Source organism: Hemicordylus capensis, chromosome 2 (assembly GCF_027244095.1).
Source record: "Hemicordylus capensis ecotype Gifberg chromosome 2, rHemCap1.1.pri, whole genome shotgun sequence".
Classification (NCBI taxonomy): Eukaryota; Metazoa; Chordata; class Lepidosauria; order Squamata; family Cordylidae; genus Hemicordylus; species Hemicordylus capensis.
The window spans coordinates 389,006,945-389,031,985 of NC_069658.1; the positions used below are offsets into that span (position 1 = coordinate 389,006,945).

The 25,041-nt window shown below is 48.0% G+C and overlaps 1 protein-coding gene across 8 annotated transcripts in view; it reads left to right on the top strand.

The window, feature by feature from the left end:
* The window catches only part of SEPTIN9 (septin 9), a 322,440-nt gene extending 318,257 nt beyond the window's left edge, over positions 1-4,183 (top strand). For all 8 annotated transcript variants that reach the window (XM_053296380.1, XM_053296381.1, XM_053296382.1 and 5 more), the window contains 2 exons: positions 334-385; positions 907-4,183. In XM_053296380.1, coding sequence (XP_053152355.1) covers positions 334-385; positions 907-1,045 — 191 coding nt within the window. In that variant the 3' untranslated portion in view covers positions 1,046-4,183. The remainder of the gene's footprint in view (positions 1-333; positions 386-906) is intronic.
* Positions 4,184-25,041: the final 20,858 nt, after the last annotated feature.

A 25,041-nucleotide genomic window follows, 5' to 3' on the forward strand; every position in this document is an offset into this window, starting at 1 on the left:
TGGGGGGTGCTTCTACAAAGCAGCCAAAGAAAGGCAGCTCATTTTAAGCCTTCTGCTTCCCCCCTGTGGCCAGTCTTTGGTAACTCATGAAAGCCGCACAGCCATCCTGAGGCAGGTGCTTACCAGATTGTCTTCTTGGGGGCAGTGTGGGGGAGATTTTAAGATCTCTGTAAGATTGATTTATGGGTTGTCCAGAACATGCTTTCAACCCACTGCAAGTTCTCTGTAAATTGATGTGGCTGTCAGAAACGTGTGTTCAAAAATTTGGTGGGAATCTGGAATTTGATATATTGATATTATGCTGACAGCAAATACTGTGTCCTGCCTTTACAGTTGAGAATACGACGCATTGTGAGTTTGCCTACTTGCGGGATCTTCTCATCAGGTTGGTAACAAAGTTTTCAAGAGGGAAGAGTGGGGAGTGATCTCTCTGGACGACTTAACTTTTTTTATCTGGGACTGAAGGGTAGAGCATGTCCAACTTTGACTTGGGGTGTGTGTGTGTCTGTGTGTGTGTGTGTGTGTGTAGTGTTGCCTGAAGTAGAATTGGAGCAGCTCTGATATAGTTACTCCCATACCACAGCTGGTAATGGTGTTGCTAAATCACATGAATGGGGTGGCACTATAGTTCCTTTTCATGCCAGACTTGCCCTGGCCTAGGAATCTGATAGAAGATGCTGCCGTATACTCAGACAGACCATAGTCCATCTAGTCCAGTGCTAGCTGTAGCAGGTGGGCTTCATGCAGAGATCTTTCTCAGTTACCGGATAGGCTAAGGATCGTACCTGAGATCTTGTACATGCCGGTTGAGCGATGGCTCTTCTCCATAACAGTCCAGTATCAAGTTGCTGTTTGCTCTGTTTCCAGTGAAAGCCATGAAGTAATCCTCTTCCCATCTTCTTGTAGGACACACATGCAAAACATCAAGGACATTACCAGCAGCATCCATTTTGAAGCCTACAGAGTCAAACGCTTGAATGAAGGCCAGAATATGCTCTCCAATGGTGTGGCCGACAAGGAGGAGTTGGCGGCCAATGAAATGTAACACCCATGCCCTAGCCAGGGCCCAAGTTGTGCGCTCTTTTCCTGTCCTTTCCCTTTCTTTTTTCTTAAAAAAAAATGTAAACCCTCTGCTGGTCCCCCCCCTCTCTGCCGTCGATACCCATGCTGCTGACATTTAACTGACCAAATAACCATACTTTCTGTAATCAATGTAGTGTCTCACTCTTGGCCAGTCTCTGTGGTGTGAAGCCTCTAACCTGTCCTTCCATGTAGGCATTTGGATGTAGTAAATAAGTGATCAGACAAGTGAGGAGAGACGGGGTTGAACGTAATCTCAACAGGAGAAGTTTTGCTTCAAGTTTAACATTAGTTGGGATCACCTTTTGATACATTCAATTATGTGATAGGTTAGCATTTCTTCCTTGCAGCTCGTTGAAGGAACTCTCATTGATTGTAGTAGCCTCGTGCTCTTGAGGCAGAAGATGAAAGTGTTTGTTAGAAAGCAGAGACTTGCATTTCCCTTTTTATCAAATCATGAATAAACTGCAGTTTCATGGACATTGCCCTGGTACTGAAGACTAGTGGGGTCAGCAGATATCTTTGCTTGTCCCCTTGTATTGCACAATGAAATAAGGCTAGTAAGTATGTGCTGTGGCTGCTTTAAAGAGATAAGTGGATGTCACTCATTAAATTCCTTATCCTATCTACCCAGCCTCACCCACAGGAAAGCACCTGCTTGTTGGGCAGTCCTGAAGGGATGAGGCTGCCTTCTTTAACAACTCTCTTTCTACAGGCTTGTTAAGGCTTTGTTGGATGCTAGACATGAAGTGCCATGGTATCTTCTTCACTATGTGGAAGGAAGAGGCAGAGTCGGAGAGGGGCCCATGTCTGCCGCCTTTGTTTCAGTGATTCAGGTCTCCGGAAATCTTTCTGAGCCGCTCAATTAACCTAGTGCCAAAGGCTTACTGTTTTGTAGGCTGTGGATAGAGGGTGGGAAATGTTTGTAGGACTTCTTTCTTTCTTTTTTTATTCCATCCATTTCAGGTATAGATTTTTATGACTAGATGTGGCTTTTGAAAGTGAGAATAGAATGAGAGAGAGAGAGAGAGAATGACTCAAGTTATGATCCTATGGCACAATTCCACTAGGCATTATGCACAAGTTCTACATACCTAATTCTTCCTTTCCCTTAAAAAGCCAGCAATAACAGAGAGGCAGCCTGCTGACTGGAGGCTTGTTGTGGGGTAAGCATGGCCATTGTAATATAGGCAAGTTGCTCTTGACAAGGGCAGGTCAGCTTGATTCTAAGGAGGAAGGGAGTCCCTCACCCCATCTCCCTGACCTTCAGAGCTGTAATCCCAAATCCTCCTGCCCTCTTTCAGAAGTACATATGGCCCAGTATACATGTGGCTCATATATTTGTTCAAGTCTTTACTGTCTGCTTGCCTATATCAGAGGCTGAAACAGCTTCTGCAGAGCCAATGGAGAAGACTTCAGTCCTTAACATTGTTGTTAACCTTTTTGTTGTTTAAACTTCCGTAGAGTCTGGATAGGCTAATTCTTCTCATTGTGCAATTCCTACGCATGCAGCTCTCCTACTGTGGCTAAACTTCCTAGGGTGTGTGTGGGTGTGGGTGGGTGTAGGCATGCTGTACATGTTCATCTCCATGTGAAAAGCCATATCCTATGTGGAAGGCCAAGATCAGTTTCTTACACACATTCTGCAATGTATATTTCTTGGTTTAAAAGCACAGCTTAATCAAGAGTGCCTCTTTCCACTGTCCATCTATGGAACATCTTTCCACAGGCTCTCTGTACGTAAGGATGGTTGGGGTAGCATCACAAGGAGGTTGTTTGCCATTTTCCATATCACCTTCTAACATTAAAACTGATATGCATGCAGATTAATCAAAGGGTTATTTTAACATGAATTTAATGCAGAGTTTGACTGTCCAATCTGTCTCACTGCAGAGGTAGGATGATCACATTCCAGATGGGGCAGAATTTCTGTCCCTTTCCTCCGAAGCAGCCAGAAGTAGCACAGGTGCAGTCTACCAAATGTAGGATTTCCCCCCCTCCACCTATGGAAAAAATTGACTGAAGTCCTGTTTGAGATGGTGATCTGATCAAGAAAGCTTTCTCTCCTTCAGAAGTCAATGCTAAATACCAATCTCCATAGAACCTCCTTCTCTTGTGCCATATGCTGCCTCAGAAACAACTCCTATTGTGAAAGCAGAAAACTCTGTCCAGGTTTCCCTTGTGGGGAGTCTCTCCCCCCCCCTCCCGCTTCTTTCTTTTTCTGATTTTCAGCTTTTATAAAAGACAGACCTTGAGTTCTCATCTTGCTGATACAGTCACGCCAATGTGACCCTCTCTTGGCTGGTAAACATACCAAAGGGGAACGTTTCACACCCAAATGTGTTGTGGTAAGAAGTCAGTAGACAACTACTTCCTCTTGCAGGTCTTCATAACAAAAGCATATGAACTGATCTCTGTCAAAACTTTCTATAACCTTATTTGCTGTGTTTATACTGCCCCCCACCCCCATACAAACCTGATGTATCTTGGGTTTTCATAAAACTGGGTTTTCATAAAACTGCCTGATGTCTCTTGGGTTTTCATAAACCCAAGATACATCAGGCAGTTTTGTTACTCAATTATTGCCCCCCATGAATACATCTTCAAACATTCTTTGCTCAGAGGTTCTGATAATTTTGTGCTTCAAGGGCTAAACTGCCCTTTAACTCTTGTGTTGTCCCTCCCATATTGAAAATGTAGGAATCTTTATTGAGTTGCGTTAAGCTGAGGAAAATTATTTTTTTTAACTTGCTGACTTGCTATATTTTAGCAAAATAAATTGTGCTAACTAAATTTATATATATATCTCAAGTGTTAATAAGACTATGAAAAGGGTAACCGAGTCTCTCTCTCTCTCTCTCTCTCTCTCCTCTGTTTGCCAGTATCTCAGCCAGTGAAAGCAAGACGAAAATGCTTTCTCCTTTTATATTGTACTTTGAGGGGAATGGAAGGCTGTACCAAATAAACCAAAAAAATTCATTTGAATCTGTTAAAAAAAAAAAATAGCCTTTTGAGGGTTGTATGCATTACCACAAATTTAGTCCTGTTTTGTATAAATAATAGTGTTTCATATGTATTTCCCAAAAATAAATGTTTCAATGTCTCTGGAGAGTGGTTTCATTTCCAGGGCCAAAGGGTATATGGTATAAGCCAGGGGTTCTCAGCCTTGAGTCTCCAGCTGTTGGGGTGCAATTCCCACCATCCCTTTGGCCACTGTGGCGGGGGTGGGGGTGGCCGTTGCACTCCAACCACATCTGGTGACCAAAGGCTGAGAGCCTCTGCTACACACTAAAGGCCTTCAGTCAAAGGTCACTTCAAGAAAATGAAGATGCTTTAATAACTGACTGACAAAAACTCTCTAGCCCAACTGCTGTCCAAGCTTCTGCTTATAAGTCCCCCTGTACATGGGGCAAAACAGTGAAATGAGTATATAACTGATACATCACCTGCTCACTAGCATTTAGGACCTCCATGTTCTCAGGAGTGTGGAGCTAACATCTCATTTGCATATCATGATGATTTCAAATATATGCCCATAGGTTAAAGAACGCTTGATGACCATCACTATATGCACATTCAAAAACCAGCAAGAACAATATCTTTCAACCAGTTTAAAGCATTTTACCTTTTTACCTTGTGGGACTGAGGACAGAAGGGTGATCTCTTATATATACATGAGCTCCAGTCATATAGGGCTGTATTCCTAAAAAGCAGTCCCTTGAATTGTCAGGAAGGTTACATGAAGCCACTGCAGGTCTTCCGATAAGAAGGGTAATGAGCTGAAGCCCCTGAAGCACGAGACGCATCTCCACCGGTTGTGTGCTGTACTATAGTAATCTAGTCACAGTCTGTGTGTGAGAATATGGAACTCTACAGGAAACGTTTTGAAGAGATGCCCACAATTTGCTCATTGCTCTTCTGTTAGGGCTTCCCTGGCAGATATGAACATGGCCTTCTGAATATTTGCCAGTGACTACATGTAAAGACTAGCTAGGAAATAAGATTTACTGTGACAAACTTCCATGCGTCAGAGCCGAGGTTTAGTTTTTTCTGCAACAGACTGACAAGGTACAATCACTTTTTTGATCAGTAATATCAAATGCTTCCAAAAGACCTAATAAGATCAAAAGAGTACCACTTCTTATCAGGGGTCTGATTTGGATGATAGGTTGCCAGATACTTTGCCAGTTGGCCCACTCTACAGGATAAAGTCATGAGTGTTCCTCCCTTCTCCAATGTGCCAGTCCTTAATTGTGAGGGGTTATTTATTCGTCCTGCTCCTCTACACATGCACAAAGTGACAATGTAAAGGAAGTGAGCTGGTGGTGTGTTCACATCTTTATCATGTGGGGTGGGCCTTTTGAGCAAGAGTATGGTCCAAACGATTTCAGAATATAGATTGTTGACCAACATTATTTCATTTATTTAATACATTTGGATACTGACTACTAGGGGTGTGCACAAAACTGGCTTGGCCTGTTTGGTTCGATTTCAAACCCAGTTTGAATCAGGGAGGGAAGGTTTGGTTTTGCTTAAAAAACCCCACCCCACCCCAATTCAGTTCGAATTTGAGTCAGAGTTCACAGCAAATTAAGTGACACACTGTTCTACCGTTATGAATGGAGGAGCAATTCCTATAATGGGCTGGTTTGAGTCCCCATTATACCCTATGTAGAACCTTTTAGAACCGGTTAAGTTGCCATGTGGTTCCTGTGGTAGTTGGCACCCGTGGGTGCCTACCACACACCCTGGTTTTGTGCCCCTAGCAGGCCTCAATCCAACAGGCAGTGACACAACTAAGAAGACACCAAGCTGCAAACCAAAAAAACAAGCAGAGACAGACCTGCCAGCCAGCCCAGCCCAGCCCAACTGCAAAACCAAGGAAACCACCAAACCAAACATCAACAACTACTGCTAACAAACAAACACCTAGCAAGACACACACTATAGTGCAAGGCAGCAAAACCAAACTGGCACACAAACTGCAAAGGAAGAGGGCGAGGCAAAAACAAACCACATTGAATGAGGAATTAAAATAATGCACCTTGATATTTACTCTGCACCGCTCCCTTCGTGCATGTGGTGTGCCTACAAGGAAAATCTGCCTCAAACTGGCAGCTCCACACATCTTTGCTGGAGGCCACACAGGCCCCAGACATGTGTTGGTACCATACCACTGACTCATTGGTGGTCCATGCATTGGGGGTGTGGGGGGGTGTTAGAACTAAACTGAAGAGGGGAAAGAAAAAGGGGAGCCTATATACACATTGCACAATTATATACAAGCATAAATATACACATCCATCTATACAGCTGTAGTATTTACACACCAACTATTTACACGAACCAAAGCTTCCAAAACACTTATCAGCACAAAAGAAAGAAACCTCTAGTCTCCACCACATACAACAAAAACCTCCACGCATGCACACACACCTGTACAATACTTCTACACATTTACAGCAGCTAGTTATACATATTCAAATATTTACAGTTTTACACATCTGCGGCTATACATTTTTTAAAATCCACATTTCTTCACATCCACTTTTTTACAGTCCCCGACCCCCCATTGCCTCCCCGCAAGACAAGTCACTTATCTACAAATTCAAAAATCTACATATGTACAATTTTACATTTACAGATTTACACAATGACAAATATACACAGTGCCGCACTGGCACAACCACCTTGTTTCTGTGTATGTGCCCACAACCCCCCGAGTGCTGCTAGGGGGGTGGAACCAGGGGGATGTGGAACCCCCGAATGGAATCAGAGGGATGTTCAGCATCATGGGTTACACCAGTGTGGGGGAGTGTCCAGTTGTCATGTCACAGCACTAGTGGGCATGGTGCGACATGGCACGGCTGAAGAAGGAAGGGAGGAGGGGAGGGATGAATGGAAGCTGTTGCTGGGCAGTTCACGGTGACCGACACCATGGTTCAGCCATGGACCAATCACTCGCCCAGCTCAATGTCCAGCAGGGGGAGGTTGATCTTGAAGAAGACCAACTCTTGCCCAAGCCAGGGTCCAACCAGGACCAAGCGGGTGTTACCACATCGCCAGCACGTTAAAACACCTGCTTGCTCTGGACACTGTTGGGTGGCCAGGAGAGGAAGTGCGCAGCAACCACCGCCAGGTCCAGCCAGACTTGGCGGTGGGTTGCCCAGAACTGCATGTTGTCAATCTTGGGGTCTTCCTCCACAGGCTCCTCCAAATACTGGGCAAAGCATTATGCAGAACTGGTGCACCTGGTGGCCGAACCTCTCGCAAACCAGGCAAGGCACCAAGGCACACCTCCCTAAACCACTGGGCTAATTGAGCAGGAGGGAACTGCCTACTGCGTTGGCCTCACTGCCTGAGATGCTGCGCTGCTGGACTAGGAAGAGGAAGGGGTGGGAGCTGAAGGGCTGCCCACACTGCTGCTGGGTGTGGGTTGCACACGCTGGGGGTGCAGCATCACCACTCTCCAGGTCTCTGCCAGTCCTAATTACTTCCTCTTCCCTAACTCAATTGACCAGGAGGTCCCTCCACCTGGGCAAACGACATTGCCCTTGATGGGAGGATCACAGAGACAAGACAGGACATGCTCTCTGTCACCCAACACTCCAACCAGCCTGTCAACAATCCCATTCCTCAACCTTTCAGCCAGCACGCACCCCTCTGGCATGGTCAGTGAGGTCCGGAGTTAACCCATCAGCGTTTCCAAGAGAATAGCCACTGGCAAGGCCTGACTCAGAGGATTTGTATCAGCAGACAAGCTCTTTGTAGCAAACAGGAAAGGCTCGAGTGCTGACATGAACTCGGACATGAGCTTCCACTCTGAGTTGGATAGGTCGCACATGCCCAAGGCCTCATTCCTCACCAGATCATTGAAGGCCACCTCCTGCTGCAGCAGGTGCTGGAACAAGAGGAAGGTGGAGTTTCACCAGGTATCTACATCCATGGGCTTCAGATGTCCCTGGATCGGTTTCAGTTCGTAACCCCTGAGGATGTGGACAAGTTGCTTGGAATGGTGCGGCCTACCACCTGCCCTCTTGATCCTTGCCCAACAAAGCTTACAATATCTGGCAGGGAGGCTGTTGTAGAGGGCCTGGTAGACATCATAAATGCTTCTCTGAGGGAGAGCAGGATGCCTCCTTGTCTTAAGGAGACAATCATTAGACCGCTTCTGAAGAAGCCTGCCTTGGATCCCTCAGAGTTAAGCAATTACAGGCCTGTCTCCAATCTTCCATGGCTGGGCAAGATGATTGAGAAGGTGGTTGCCTCCCAGCTGCAGGCAGTCTTGGAGGAAACTGATCATCTAGACCCATTTCAAACTGGCTTTCGGGTGGGTTATGGGGTGGAGACTGCCTTGGTCTTGGATGGATGATCTTCAATTGGGAATTGACAGAGGAAGTGTGACTGTCGGTCATTTTGGATCTCTCGGTGGCTTTTGATAGTATTGACCATAGTATCCTTCTAGAACGTCTGAGGGGATTGGGAGTGAGAGGCACTGCTTTGCAGTGGTTCCGCTCTTACCTCACGGGCAGATTCCAGATGGTATCTCTTGGAGACTGTTGTTCTTCAAAATCTGAACTCTCCTATGGTGTCCCTCAGGGCTCCATATTGTCTCCGATGTTGTTTAACATCTACATGAAACTGCTGGGAGAGATCATCAGGAGATTTGGAGCAGGGTGTTATCAGTATGCGGATGACAACCAAATCTATTTCTCCAAGTCAACTTGATTGTGAGAAGGCATAGCCTCCTTAAATGCCTTCCCAGAGGCAGTAATGGGCTGGATTTGTTGATGATAATAAACTGAGGCTGAATCCAGATAAAATGGAGGTACTTATTGTGTGGGGTCATAACTTGGGAGAAGATTTTGATCTGCCAGTTCTGGATGGGGTCACACTCCCTGGAAGGAACAGGTATGCAGTCTGGTGGTTCTTCTGCATCCAAACCTCTCCCTGGTGTCCAAGGTTGAGGCAGTGGCCAGAGGTGCTTTTTATCAGCTTCGGCTGATACGCCAGCTGCGTCCATTTCTTGAGATGAATTACCTCAAAATGGTAGTACATATGCTGGTAAACTCTAGGCTGGATTACTGCAATGTGCTCTATGTGGGGCTGCCTTTGTACGTAGTCCATAAACTGCAGTTGGTCCAGAATGTGGCAGCCAGGTTGGTCCCTGGGTCATCAAGGAGAGACCATATCACTCCTATTTTAAAAGATCTACACTGGTTGCCAATATTCTGGGCATAATACAAGGTGCTGGTTATTACCTATAAAGCCCTAAGCAGTTTAGGCCCTGGGTATTTAAGAGAACGTCTTCTTTGTCATGAGCCCCACCGCCTGTTAAGATCATCTGAAGAGGTTTGTCTGCAGTTGTCTCCAACTCCTCTGGTGGCTACTCGGGAACAGGCCTCCTCCGTTGCTGCCCCCGGACTTTGGAATGTGTTGAAATAAGAGCCTCCCCCTCTCTGGCAACTTTTAAAAAAGCACGGAAGACACATTTATTCACCCAGGCTTTTAATTAGATTTATGGTTTTTAAATTTTTAATAATGGGTTTTACATTTGTTAAATGTTTTTAATGTTTTAAATGATTTTAATTGTTAATTGATTTGATATTTTAAATGATTTTTACTGTAAACTGCCCAGAGACGCAAGTTTTGGGTGGTTTAGAAATATTTTAAACAAATAAATAAATAAATAGTGAGGAAGGCTATGGTGACACAGCCACTCGCGGAGCAGGCGCCTGGACTTCTCACTCCGGTGGAAGTGAGTTGCAATCTTGCGGTCTGTGTCCACAAGCGCAGCCATGGCAGCAACAGCAGCCTGCATGGGACGGCCCTGTTCCTTGGACTCCTTTGCCTCCTTGAGGCCAAGGGCATCCCTGACAGCCAGGTGGAGCGTGTGTGCCATGCAGCGGATGTTCACACACTCCAATACTGACTTATCAGTGCAGTTACATTGGAGCCATTGTCTGTCACAATGAAGCCCCAGCTGAGGTGTGGCAACCCACCTATCCATGCCTCAATTTGCCAGATGAGTATGGCTGCCACCTCCTCCAAGGTGTGCTTGACATCCAAAGACTCCACGTGCAAGATGGCCCACCTGTGCTGAAATGCAGTGTGAGACATGCTGGAGCCAGAGGCAGCACTGGAGGTCCCCTCTCTCTTCAGGCCACACCAGTGAGCAGTTAAGGCCAGGAAAGCAGCGTGCATTCCACTCACATTGTTCCAGAGATCAGTGGTGAAATGCACACTGGTGCCAGCCAGTGCTGCATGCAGCGTGGCTGGCATGAACTTCCTGCATCTCATGCACCAGGAGAGGTCCACAGTCCAGCTGAATGTGGTCCTTGAGGGGATTGTGTAGTCGGGCTCGAGCATCTGGATAATCCAGTGGAAGCCGGGGTTCTCAACGCCTGAAAAGGTTGGCCATCATTTCCCCTATGAAGCAGGTGAGGAGAAATGGGTCCACATGACCAGGACACTTCTTGCCCCACGACTGCATCTACCACTTGACCGGCAGCATGCTCTGCTTCATGAAAGCCTTTGCATGGCCCTGGTCGGCGCTAGTTGCAGGCACACTGGGCACACTAGCGCTGTCAGCAGAGTCAAGGAGATCACATGTGTTGCCACATGGAGGTCATACCCAGATGCTTAGGATTCTTGCCCCGATTGACCTGTGCCCTGCAGTGAACACAGCGAGCAGCAGTTGGGGCATCTTGAGAGATTTCAGAATGCCGCCAAACATCGCTGCTCTGGGTGACCTCAAGTCATCCTGGACGCCCTCTTGGGCTTCTGTGGTGATGGCAGTGCTGGGGAGGCTGCTGGTGGTCGCCTGCTGCTCTCACCCACCCTACTTCCCCCCAGCACGTCAGAAGAATTGCCTGGCTTTGGCTGAGGGGGTGCCTCTGTCTCAGCAACAGGTCCTTCCTCCTCGAAGCCAGACTAGGAGGACCCAGAACTGGACTCTGCCACAACCTGGGCATCATTGGGGGGGGGGCACTGAGTGGCGAGAAGAACATTGGAGGGGCCGCAAGATGGAGGGAAAATCTGGCTGCACTGCCAGCCGTCAAGCCCCTGCCCTCCACGGAAGAAGCTTCCCTGGCAGGAGAAGCCCCCTGCACTGCCAGGCTCCTCATGGGGCAGCAGCACTAGTGGTGCACCCGAGGAACCTGCCAGTGGTCCTGGTTCAGTGGCAGCAGGCTCCTCTGGATAGAAGAGACTTTATGCCATTACCTCACCTGGGCAGAAAACTCACCAATGGGAACCAGTGAGACCCCATGCCGGTGTCTTCTCTACCCCGCTTCGGGCTTCCGCACCAGCTTAGACCCCTCCTGCCTCTGCCTTCCACCCTGCTGTGACCCTTGTTCGCCACACATGACCCCTGTGGGTATGGGCTTTTATAAAAAGTAAGAATAAAAAATTAGCCGGCGGGGGGGGGGGGGGGCGAAAAGAACCTTTCCAAAAAACCTTAATTAAGCTGTGCACCTACGTACCCACTCCACCCACAACAATACAATACAATACAATACAATACAATACAATACAATGAGGGGCAACTAAGGGGGAACCTGTAGAAACTTCCTCCTTTTGGACCCCCCCACCTTTGCCCTTCCCCCTGGCCAACAGGGTGCCAGTTCTCCAGGACTAGCACCACTAAAAAGCCTACCAGAGAGCCAGAGACCTCTGGCCAATCAGTGAAGCAGGAGCTTGGCAGATGAAATCAAGGGAGACAAATGACACAAAATGGCTACTGGCACCTAAAATGGAGGCTCGAGCCTGTGAGCATGTTGGAACCAAACCTGGCTTGATTGGTTTGAACTTGGACCAGCATTGCCAATGCAATGCCCTGTTCGGTCTGAGTTCGAACCTTCAAACCAAACTGGTTAACATTCGAACCTGTTTGAACACCCCTACTGCCTACTACAAAGGTCTGAAGGTGGTTAACAAAAAAATTAAACAGCCCAAAATTTAAACGAAAGTCAAGACGCAGAATTCATTAAAAACCACTCAGAACAGAGACAGTACACATTCAACCAAAAGCCTGGCTGAACATGTGCATCTTCAGTTATTTTCTAAAAGCCATCGGGGATGGAGCAGCTCTAATTTCAACAGGAAGTGTGTTCAACTGGCAACACCCTCAAATGAACCTCTTTTGACAATCTTAATAGGTAGTGAGGTTCATAACAGAGAAGGTGTTCTCTTAAATAACCTGAGCCCAAGTCATTGAGGGCTTCATAGGTAATAACCAGCATTTTGTATTTTACCCAGAAACATATTGGCAGCCAGTATCATTCTTTTAGAACAGGAGTAATATGGTCTCTTCGTGATGTCCCAGAGACCAACCTGGCAGTAGAGATGTACACAAAACCAGATTGCCCAGTTCAGTTCAAGTCCAAACCTGACTGGGCATGTTTGGTTTGGCAACCAGCTCAGTTCGAAGTCAAACTGGTTCAGGCCCGGTTCGGGGGTGCCATTGACGTTAAAAGCAATAAGTCTGCTTTCTTTTTTTAACAACATTTAACATCCATGGCACCCTCAAACTGACCAAGGGGCGTTGGCTCAATTTCAAGCCAAACTGGACCCAGTCCAGCTTGAGGTCGAGCCCTCGAATCGAGTCAGTTCAAGGTCAAGCTGGCTCACACATCCCTACCTGACGGCAGCATTCTGCATGAATCGCCGTTTCTAGACTACATACAAAGGCACTCACATGTAGAGCACATTGCAGTAATAAAGCCTGAAGATTATCCTCATGTGTACCATTGTTTTAAGGTCCCCCTCTAGCCACCTAATGGTGCAGCGTGGAAGTAACTTGTCTACGGCGGCAGGATCCGGTGGCAGGAACTCTCCTTGCCGCCCGCTTCAATCGACGATGGCTCCTCGCACGCGCAAAAGGCTTCTTAAAGACTTTTGCAGCCCGGCAGGGAAGGGGGCGGGAGGAAATCTCTCTGCCGCCTGTTTCTAAAGAGTGAGCAGTCAGGGCGGCATTGAAGGGAGCGGCATTGAAGGGGGCTTCAAGGGGGCTTCAAGGGGGCGGCAGGGAGGTATCCTGCCGCCCGATTGTTTACCAGAGGAGGAGCCATCGTCGATTGAAGTGGGCGGCAAGGAGAGATCCTGCCACCGGATTTTTACAATAACTACGGCGCCAGAGTGAGGAAAATGGGGGAGGGGTAAGTAAAGCCCCCCCCCGCCCTTAATGGAACCCCCCCACCCTACCCTTCCGAACCCCGGACCGCCCATGTCCGGACTGGTCTGGAGGCCAGTAGAATGGCCTCCGAACTGGTCCGTGCACATCCCTAGGGAGTGCAACTCCATCCAGAACTGGCTGATCTATTCCATTTCCTAAATACAATGAGTACCTCCACCTTATTTGAATTCAGCCTCATTGGAAACAAAATGGAGCCTTGAGGGAAACCACATAAAAGCTCTTGCTTTGTAGAGCAACAGTCTCCAAGCCACACCATCTGAAATCTACCCAAAACATGAGTGGAACCACTGTAAAACAATGCCTCCTATGACTGCCCTCCTCAGGTGGTCTAGAAGAACAGGGGCGCACCTAGGTGATTTTGGCACCCAGACCAGCTCTTCGCCAAGGCCCTTCCCCCCCACCACGAGACCCTCAAAACCTACTTTTGGGAGCCTCTTACGGCGAACCTACATGGTTAGTTAGTTAGTTTTACTCAAAGCCACCGCGTGGCCAAGGGGTGGTTGCGGGGGGGGGGGGGGGCTGTATGGTGCAGTGGCAGGGGAAGCAACTGCTGGGCATGTCCTCTTGGCCCAGCAGCTGTGGTGAACTGTGAGGCACGTCCACACAGTTCAGAGGAAGATCGTCACAAACCTGTGATGTCACAAGCTTGCGATGATCTTCCTCTGAACTGTGCAGGCATGCCTCGCAGTTCACTAGAGCTGATGGGCCAAGAGGACATGCCCAGTGGTTGCTCTCCACACCACTGGCATCACCGCTGGTGGGGGGGGGAGGAGGAAGACTGCTCAGCAACCCACCACCCACCCCACCTCCAGTGCAACCACCCCTCAGCCGCGCAGTGGCTTTGATTTTTTTTTAAAAAAAAAAACCACGTAGGTTTGCCACAGGCAGTCGTGGGGTGGGTCTAGGAGCCCCCCGGACATTTGGAGGTCACAGACTGGGGCTCCAACGTCTGAGGGTTAGAGCGCCTCTGCAGATGAATACCATGGTCAATGCACTTGCACAGTGCATTAAGGGAGCTCTGGACGGGTTGTGGGGGGCGATGTTTCCCAGCACCTGACCCTCCAAGCTACTAGCAGCAGCCAGTAATCATCTGGGTGGGCACTCCATCCACCGAAAAGGGAGCCCTTGGTTGTCTGCAGGGAGGTAAGTATCACGTCCTCAATCTCCGACAGCGAGGAGGAAGGGGAAGCTGTCAACAATCCTGCCGATTCAGGAGTGTCTGAGGGGCAGAGCCTGGCTGTCAGCGTTCAGGAAACGCCTGTGGTGAATCCAACTAATGATTTAGAGCAGGCACAGCAGCCTGAGTCAGCTGAAAGCATGGGGGACCAATCTGAAGAAGAGCTATGCAGTGGAACACCACTGACTCCACAGCAGTGCAGGATCACGAGACGCAGAACGCAATTGGAGGCTGTTAGGAGGAGCAGGCGCCTGTTGCTGAGGGCTGACAAGCCTTGAATTCCTACCAGCTGGGAGCTCTCGGCTTGCTCTATAAATCACATCTCCAGCCTCCTACTCATTGCTGAGAATCAACGTTCGTCAAACATTCCTTGTCGACAGCGTTCAGCCAAGCCATATCTGATTTCAGCGGCTCCACTTGCTTCGTGAACTTCCCTAGCAGCTGGCCAGACCTTGACAGTTTGATTCTCAGCCACATTCGCAGCGGGAGATTGAGAAATGGCAGAGCAACTTCAGAGCCAGGTAGACCTACTCACCGCTACCGTCACAGCCCTGCAGGCACAGTTAGGCAACCAAGGACAAACTGGCAGATGTAAGTGTCCAGTAGCCATGCCTGATAAACTTGATGGGTCTCCTGAAAAATTCCAGACCTTTCTGGCACAATGTGAACTGTTTATGCTCCTTCGAGCCGAGGATTTTCCCAGTGAAAGGCACAGGGTGGGGTTTGTGCTCAGCCTCTTGACTAGAACAGCTGCCAGGTGGGCTACTCCTTTCCTGTGCCAGGGGGCACCCCTCTTGCAGAACTATGCAGCATTCATGGCTGAGTTTAGGGCTGCCTTTGCAGACCTCTTAAAGCCAGAGACAGCTAACCGAGAAATCCGTCGTCTGACCCAGGGGAAGGATTCTGTTACAACTTATGCCACAGCTTTTCGGCTGCTGAGTCAAGACCTGGCCTGGAATAAGGCAGCCCTGATGGACCAGTTCCAGGAGGGTCTATCAGATGAGGTCTTGGATGAACTTGCAACGGTGGAATGCCCCCCTACTCTGAAAGGCCTGATTGAACTTTGTACCTGACTTGATGGCTGCTTGGAGAGCCGTTGGCGTACCCACCGTGCTACAGGAGTACGGAGAGATGTTCGTCAGCTACCCCGTGGTGTTCCTTCTGACCCCCTGACGCTGACGGAACCACCGGTGGAAGAACCCATGCAACTAGGTGGGGCCCGGCCCCGCTTGACTGAGGACGAAAAGAACCGCCGCAGACGGGCTGGCTTGTGCCTCTACTGTGGGCAGGCCAGTCATTACGCATCAGCTTGCCCTGCAAAGTGGTCCCATCCCACGGCTGTGGGAAATGACTAAGCCCGGACTTAGTAGGGATCCTACGCCCAGGCTGTGAAGGACGAGAAAAAGGACTCATGAGATCCCCTTCTTCTGCACTCCCAGTAACCCTCAGTAGTCCAGGGAGATGGCCAGTCCAAGCCATGGCCATGATCGACTCAGGAGCCACGAACTGTTTCATCGATCTAGACTTTGCAAATGCACACCAAATACGATGGGAACGCCTTGATGTACCAGTGACAGTAGAAACTATTGATGGTTGGCCACTGGTCACGGGACCTGTAACCCAGCAGACAGAGCCACTCCAGCTGGATATCCAAGGTCACATCGAGACGCTACACTTCTTGGGAACCAAGGTGGGGCCTTACCCCATGGTTTTGGGGCTAAGTTGGTTGGCCCTCCATGATCCTGAAATCACGTGGTCTCAAGGTGAGGTGGTCTTCAGACTATTGTCAGACGCACTGCTGGCCGACTGCTGCCAGGGCAGGGGTGGAGGTCGAACCTTCTGCCAGTATTGCGGAACTTCCTGAGAAGTATCAGGACTTCACGGACGTCTTTGACAAAAAGGAAGCAGACCAGCTACCCCCACATCGGCCCTATGACTGTGCCATCGACTTAGTACTTGGGGCGCCCTTGCCGGTAGGGCGAATCTACTCCCTCTCTGAACCAGAGTTGGCCACTCTGCGGGAGTTCCTGAAGAAAAATCTACAGAGGGGTTTCATACGACCCTCTTCTTCCCCGGTGGCCGCCCCTGTGTTGTTTGTAAAGAAGAAATGCGGGGAACTGCGGCTCTACAACGATTATCAGGCTTTGAACAAAATCACCATCGGCCTTTCGGCTTGTGCAACGCCCCAGCCATGTTTCAGCATCTGATGAATGACATTTTCTGGGACTACCTCAACCGTTTTCTAATCATTTACTTAGATGACATTCTGGTTTATTCACCAGACCCCCAAACCCATTATAACCATGTCCGGGCAGTGTTGCAACGGCTACGAGAGTATCGACTCTACGCCAAACTTGAGAAATGTGCCTTCGATCTCCCCGTGGTGGACTTCCTGGGACATTGGGTCTCACACAGGGGGATCGAGATGGATCCAGTGAAGGTCGAGGCTGTGGTGTCATGGCAACCTCCTCGAAACGTGAAAGATGTACAACGCTTCCTGGGATTTGCTAATTACTATCGGAAATTCATACCCGGTTTTGCCCATCTTACTGCTCCTATCACGGATCTACTCAAGAAAAAGACCACGTTCCATTGGGGACCTGAGGTGCAAACAGCTTTCAGCCAGTTGAAACACCTGTTTGTTTCCGAACCAATCTTACAGCATCCTGACCCATGCACCCCCTTTTTCGTGGAGACGGACGCGTCCAGTGTAGCCATCAGGGCAGTTCTCTTGCAACCCCATCTCTCCGAGGGTACTCTACTACCATGTGCGTACATCTCCAGAAAACTGAACTCCTCAGAAAAGAACTACACCATTTGGGACAAGGAACTGCTGGCGATCAAGGCAGCGTTTGAATTCTGGAGGCATTTGCTAGAGGGAGCACAACATCCCGTGGAGGTGAGAACCGATCACTGTAGCCTAGAATACCTACAGACTGCCCGTAAACTGAATCAGCGACAAATTTGCTGGTCCCAGTTCTTTGCCCACTTCAATTTCAAAGTGACGTACATTCCTAGCACCCACAATAAACAAGCGGACGCTCTCTCCCAGAAACCAGAATATGCCCTAGAACCCGTAATGGAACAGAAAGCCACTGTTATACGAACCGAGAATTTTGCTGCAACAAACCAGAGTCCCATGACCAGAGACCTACTGCAAGCTCAACAAACACAGGACCCCTTCATGCAAAACCGTATCCGAGAGTTGAACCAAGCCAGACCGAATGATTCATCGGACTTTTCACTCCAACATGGTCTATTGTACTGTCTGGATCGATTGTATATACCAACAGAAGACCTCCGAGCTCAGGTCCTGAAACAATGTCATGACAGCCGCCCAGCAGGTCATTTCGGCTTCTACAAGACCCTATACCTGGTTGCCCAGGACTTTTGGTGGCCCAAAGTACGCCGAGATGTGGAGAATGACGTACGTACGTGCCCCACGTGTCGGCGAGCCAAAGATCAGCGTGAGAAACCCACAGGACTACTCCACCCCCTGCCGACCCCTAGAGGCCCAGGGAAAATGATCTCCCTAGATTTCATTGTTGATTTGCCAACCTCTCAAGGCCATAACACCATTTTGGTGGTTGTGGACCTGTTGTCAAAAATGGCTCATTTTATCCCATGTTCAGGAACCCCCTCAGCCCAAGAGACGGCCAAACTGATCATCCAGCAGATCGTCTGGTTCCACAGCTTGACTGAAGAGATCATCTCCGACCGTGGACCCCAATTCATCGCCCGTTTCTGGCAGGTTCTGTTCCGTCTCCTTGACGTGCGAGTACATCTCTCCTCGGCGTACCATCCACAATCTGATGGTCAGACCGAACGGACAAATGCCACGCTGGAACAGTACCTACGGTGCTATGTAAATTACCAACAAACGGATTGGGTGGACTTGTTACCTCTTGCAGAATTTGCCTACAATAATACCCCACACGCATCCACCCGACAGACGCCCTTCTATGCGAACTACGGGTACCATCCCCGCTACTTCCCAAACACCTGCACTTCGGTCTCCTCCGTCCCTGCAGTTTACCAGTTCCTTGAGGAACTTCGGGCCGTACAAGACACCCTAAAAGAACAACTGGATCGCACAAATAATGCATACAAACATGCTGCAGATGCCAAAAGACAAGCAGGTCCAGTCCTGAAAGTGGGGGATCGGGTCTGGCTATCAACCCAACACTTCAAGACACATTGACAATGCAAAAAACTGGACGCTCGCTTCATGGGGCCTTACCCGATTGTTGCCCAAATCAACCTGGTCGCCTATCGTCTTCGCCTACCCCCCGGCCTGCGCATTCACCCAGTCTTCCATCGGTCCTTGCTAGTCCCAGCGGACCCTACCCATCCCTGGCATGGGCAGGAAGTACCTCCACCTCCGGTGCTGGTGGATGGAGAGGAGGAATTCGACGCCAAAGAGATCTTGGACTCGCGGGTGTGGCGTGGACACCTACAATACCTGATCGACTGGTCAGGGTACGGGCCCAAAGAACGTTCGTGGGAAAATGCCAGTGATGTTCATGCACCTGAGCTCGTGCACCAGTTTCATCGGCCTCATCCCGCCAAACCCAGACCCCCGGCCCCAGAGGGGGAGCACCCTGGGGAGGGGTGTAGTGTCACGCCCTCGAACTCCAACAGCGAGGAGGAAGGGGAAGCTGTCAACTTTCCTGCCGATTCAGGAGTATCTGAGGGGCAGAGCCCAGCTGTCAGCGTTCAGGAAATGGCTGTGGTGGATCCAACTAATGATTTAGAGCAGGCACAGCAGCCTGAGTCAGCCGAAAGCATGGGGGACCAATCCGAAGAAGAGCTATGCAGTGGAACACCACTGACTCCACAGCAGCGCAGGATCACGAGACGTAGAACGCAATTGGAGCCTGTTAAGAGGAGCAGTCGCCTGTTGCTGAGGGCTGACAAGCCTTGAATTTCTACCAGCTGGGAGCTCTCGGCTTGCTCTATAAATCACATCCCCAGCCTCCTACTCATTGCTGAGAATCAATGTTCGTCAAACATTCCTTGTCGACAGCATTCAGCCAAGCCATATCTGATTTCAGCGGCTCCGCTTGCTTTGTGAACTTCCCTAGCAGCTGGCCAGACCTTGACAGTAAGTTCTTTAAGTATTCCTTCCCTTTATCCTTTTGCCCTTTCTCAATGCTCATGAAAAAGGGCTCCAATTGTTTCATTCAATACTTACTGGAGCTGAGAGGCCACCACCTTCTCAATCACCTTGGCCAACCCTGGGAGGTTAGACACAGACAGGTCTATTGATTGCCTAACTCTGAGGGATCTAATGTAGGCTTTTTAAAAAAGAGGTCTAAATAATTGCCTCCTCGAGACAAGGAGGCTCCTACCTTCCCTCAGAGTTATGATTACAGTCCTAATGGCATTTCCATCCTGAAGCTGGGTGGGCTGATCCGAAGTGGGGCAGGAGGTATTATTATTAAGTAAGAAAATCTATGCCACTCAGAGGTTTTACACAGGTGTAAGACAAATCTGGTTTCGTTGGGTGAAGGAATTATTCCGCTGCTGAACTATGGTGACTTCTTGCTGCCATAAACCCTTGAACCTGTGGAAAGCTAAAGATCTTCCGAATCTTTCGCTTGCTATAGCCCCGTAGTGAATCTTTGGCACATCTGCACAAGAAGAGGGTCTGCAGGCTAGCAAAGGCATGGAGTCAAGTCTGCACAGCTATGTGCCCTCTTGTGTTTGCTACTATCTGCTCCTCCCTCTCCACCAGCTCAGGAGCCTAGAGGCAAAACCACCCCCAAGGCACAAGCAGCTACATATAGCATGCACCAGGGTGCAACTGTTCTGTTTTGGTTGTGATGTGTGGCACATGGCAAAAAGGTTAGCTGCCACTGCCTGACAGGCATTCCTGGGTATTTTAGTCAGGGCTCTCTTCTGCAAATCTCTGTAATACAGCAGTCACAGAGGTGAGAAGCCACTGCATCAACAAGTATCTGTGCTGCCTCTACAATCTTTGCCTGGAGAGGCCACATTAGAATCTTTCTGGAAATCTTTATAAACCACCTTCTCTCCCTCAAAAAGATCAAGGTGTGGGGTGATAAAGTAATTTATATATATATATATATATACACATACATATAGACTAGAACAACAAATCAGAAATGTTAAAATTAAGTGCAAAGAAGTCCTAAACCCAATAAGCCTCCTGTGCAAAAATTTAGCAGATTTTATTTTTAAAGTGTTTCTGCATTGCACATGAGCAGACATTGAACATGTAGCAAAACACACACACACAACTGAACTAAAGGTGAGTGTCCATTAATTACAGGGGTGAGGTTTTTCCTAGTATAACCTGGGTAGATTCATTCTTTTTATTATAGAGCCAGTTTTAACAAACTGCCATGATTCTTTGGTTAAAGTATTTATAACACATGTACTTAAGTCAAGTGGTCTAGCTGTTTAGTGACAGGAACACGGGCCTTGTCTGTCAATTGCTGACTTTCATTGATAAAGAAAATGGAGAGAAATAGCATATGCAGAGCAGGGTTTTGTGGAATTCTCCTCTTCCCATTCATCATCCTTAGTGGTGTGCACAGAACTGGCGCCTGCCAGTTCAAAGGTGGGGGGATCTCTTTAAGGATGGGGGAGGGTGCTCTTATCCCTCTCTCCACTTTCCCCCATTAGCGCTGCCTTTTAACAGGGCAGTGTACCTCCTTGCCACCCTGGTGGCTCCTCAGACTGGACGTTGCTGCTGTGCAAGCTAACATCACAAGTGTGCATGCGCAGAGGCGATTTCTGGACACTTCAGGTCCGAGGAGGCACTGGGGCAGCAAGGAGGTATGCTGCCACCCTGCCAGACCATTTTAAATGGCAGCACCAGCAGGGGGAATGCAGCAGGATGGGTAAGAGCACTCTCCTACATCCTTAAAAAGATCCCCTCATCTTCGAACCAGCCAAACCGCAGGTCTTTTGAACCAGTTTGGAGTCTCATAAAGGGCCTCCGAACTGGTTTGGTGCACATCCCTAGTCATCCTACCTAAAAAGCAGAGCCATCAGAAAATTTACCTGTAGGATATTTGCCAGCCAACAGCTCTTACCTTAAGAATCATGCTCTTGAGGGGGACCTGTGACACAAAGGAATCTCTGTTCAGGATGAGTGGCCCCATCACAGCATGCTGTTCCTGTTTTAAAGAGAACCTGCTATAAATAATAAGAATAAAATAGAACATAAATAATTAAAACAGCTCCAAGTAAGTGGCTCCCGAAACGTCTGCCTGGTTTAAAAACTAATTACTTGGAGGGTAATCACCATCAGAAACGGCATATATATATAGTTACCCACAATGCCTCGCTTCATTTCTTCCCCCATACTCCTTCCTCTCTGGCTACTAATCATTATCTGAGGCATCAATATTCAGACTTATCTTTCATCTACATCACACAATAAACTGTACTGGACTCTTCCATCACTCTGATTAATAATTTCATTGGAGCCTTATCCCAAAATGCTATAAATCCTCTCCAGGAATAACAATACCGGAGTCAGCAGCAGAAAGAGCTTTGGTTCCAGATACCCAAAGATGCTAGCAGGCAGGACTTTCAGTGCTGGAGTAGAAAATAATAAGAACTGCTCCACAGAGGACCAGCACAAAAATATGATATCTTGCAAACAAAATACTACAGTTTATGTTTGTTTAGGGCCTTCTCCATCCAGAGTGCCCAGATGCAAAGGAAGATGGGTGGCTTAGTCTCAAAGAGATATGCAGAAGAGGGGAATTTTGGCAGCTGCAGCTTGTCATGCAGGGATGAGAAAAGCAGTACCTCCTGAAAGTCCTTCTTTTGCACTACGAACAGTACACAGAGAGTTACTACCTTTTTCACTAGCCCTGCTCCTGGGTATTAAGCAGAAAAGTGCCAATAGATATATTCATGCTCCCTCCGTCTCCTGTCAAGTTGTTTTAAGGGCACAGGAATAGGGTCAAGCTATATAGCAACCCTTGGTACAAGAGCCTTTCTTTGCATCCAAACCTCATCTGGTGCAGAAATTGAATGGATGGTCATGTAACCTGCAAAATGTAAGTAATGGCTGAGATCTTACTCGAGGCCATGCATGATAAGTTCTTGGTTAGGGTAGAAATTTTGGTATATTTTATGCAGAAAGAGACTTCATTTAGATATTAGGCCTGTCCTGAATGGTGAACAGTGCTGCCATCCATGTGGTTTTGCCCCTGTTTGCACTATGATGGCATTGGTGCTGGATGTAGTGAACTCGAAGCCACAAATGTCTAATTTGTGGCTATGAATTCACCAATGTATCAATTTAGCAGACACAGAAATTTGGTGTTGTGGAATTTGTGTTACTGAAAATAACAACATCAGAAAATAAGACTATCCACACGACCATTGAAGCCCAGCATGGAGGGGCAGGTGGTAAGATCGATCTGACCTTCCCCCCAACTGTCCGGCTCCTGGTGTGTGGTTCACGTGCCCACGTGATCCGTGCTGCACTGGGCAGCGTGGATTTCTGGAGGCCGGGAAAACACAGCCCAGCCTCTAGAGATCCCTAAATGCACCAAGTGAGGAGCGCAGTGCACTGACGGATTTCCCCTCAAGCTGAGTGCTCTAGGCATCCAGCTCTGTGTCTGCTCGGGCTGCCTGCAGCCCGAGTAGACACATGACCAGGGGCCTTGATAAAAGGGTACAATCGCACCCTTTTACCCAGGGAAAAGCTCAGGGGAAATTCCTGGGCTACCCATGATCCCAGTGCTTCACACGAGCAGCCCTACCCAGATAGCAGCCCTGCCCTGCTTCACACAAGCAGCCCTACCGAGATAGCAGCCCTGCCCAGTGTTAACAGCCTCAAAGTGTTGGCAGGAGCAGACCTTGAGCAGGCTGTTATCATATGATAGGAAGTTTCACCAGGTGGCACTTTTCCCAATCATGGCACTGATGAGCAAGCCACACCTGAAAATTCTATGCCACTCTGAAAGAACCCTTTTGGGATCAGACATTTGGGGAAACAGGGGAATACAATTCTTATTAGTTGGCAGGATGGTGTTTCTAAGTGATTATATTAAAATGGGTAATAAGTTACCCATTTGGCAAATGATCACTAAGTATAGGAAAGAATCACCCCCTTTGATAGACCTTAAATTCTGGTTCCCTTACATCCTGAAATGAAAACACAAAGAAAATTCCCTTTACCAGCTGTACTTATCCAATGCAACCAATAACATCCAACTGAAAAACATCACAATTACAGTCCAGAAAAAGTGTCAGAGACAAAAAACAAGAATTACTGAGATTGAAAAAGGATCACCCCCCCAGTGTCAATATTTTGTTGAACCACCTTTTGCTTTAATAACAGCCTTGAGTCTGTTGGGATACTCCTCTATCAACCTTGCACATCTAGGCAGAGCAATATTTGCCCACTCCTCCATACAGAACTGTTCAAGCAAGCATTCCCTGAGCTGATAAACAATTTTTTAAAAACATACAGACCTATTACAATCCTCTCGTATATTTATATGTCAACAGAGAAGAGTGAGCTGTCACCCAGCCACTGGGCTTCCCTCCCTCTGGTGGCCATAGTCATTTGTCCCTCAGGTTCAATGATAGCTACGCCCCTGCTGGTCCCTTATGTTGTGAACCATGACACTTGTGACAGATTTGAAAGTGGTTAGACTTGAGGAGTGGCTGTGCTCTAAGTTCAGAACGTCTGGAGTCTTCCCCATTTTTTAAGGTTAATTACTACATTAGTGGATTTTGAGAATGCATGTACGTGTACACACACACACACACACACACACACACACACACACTTTTACTGGATTAATTTTATTGCTGGTGAGGAATACACGAGGAACACACGAAGTAGCCTTACCGAGTCAGACCATTGGTCCAACTAACTCATTGTTGCCTACACTGACAGGCAGTGGCTCTGCAAGGTTTCAGGCAGGAGTCTTTCCCAGCCCTTCCTGGAGATGCCAAGGATTGAACCTGGAATCTTCTGTAGATGCTGTACCTCTGAACTACACCCCCATTAAACATAATCACAGAATACTTTAAGAAAATTATTCAGGCTCCAGTTTAAGAACAAGATTTTAAGATTTATTTTTAAAGCAGCTTGTGGTCAGCTTGCAAGAGAAATTCTTTGCCATCCATAGATAAAAGCAATGTCTGGCAAAAGTCTGGATTTAGTTACAATGTTCTTGAAGTCAGGAAGGATGTGAAGTTGACTGGTTTTCCTATTATGACACTAATTCAACTCTATTTTTACATGGGGGATTTGATGTACCTTTGGATGGTACCCAACCCTATTTTTACATCTTCTCATGAAGAAAGGTTAAAAAATCAAAGCCAATTTATAGAGCTGAAAACCCTGTGATCCTTTTGGAGAGAAAAAAGGGCATTCTTGTATGCTTCTCTTCCTCACTGTATGTAATTTTCAGATGAAATTAAATGTGAAGAGAAATTGAGGACTGTGATAAAAGGGGGAAGGAGGGGGGAAGGGTTTATAGCTTCACCTTGAAGGTCAGAGGTAAGCAAGTTTCAGTGTTCTAACTCTCCAGGATTATTTGAGAAAACTGTGTCAATCCCAAGGGGCAGTGCCTGCAGTGCA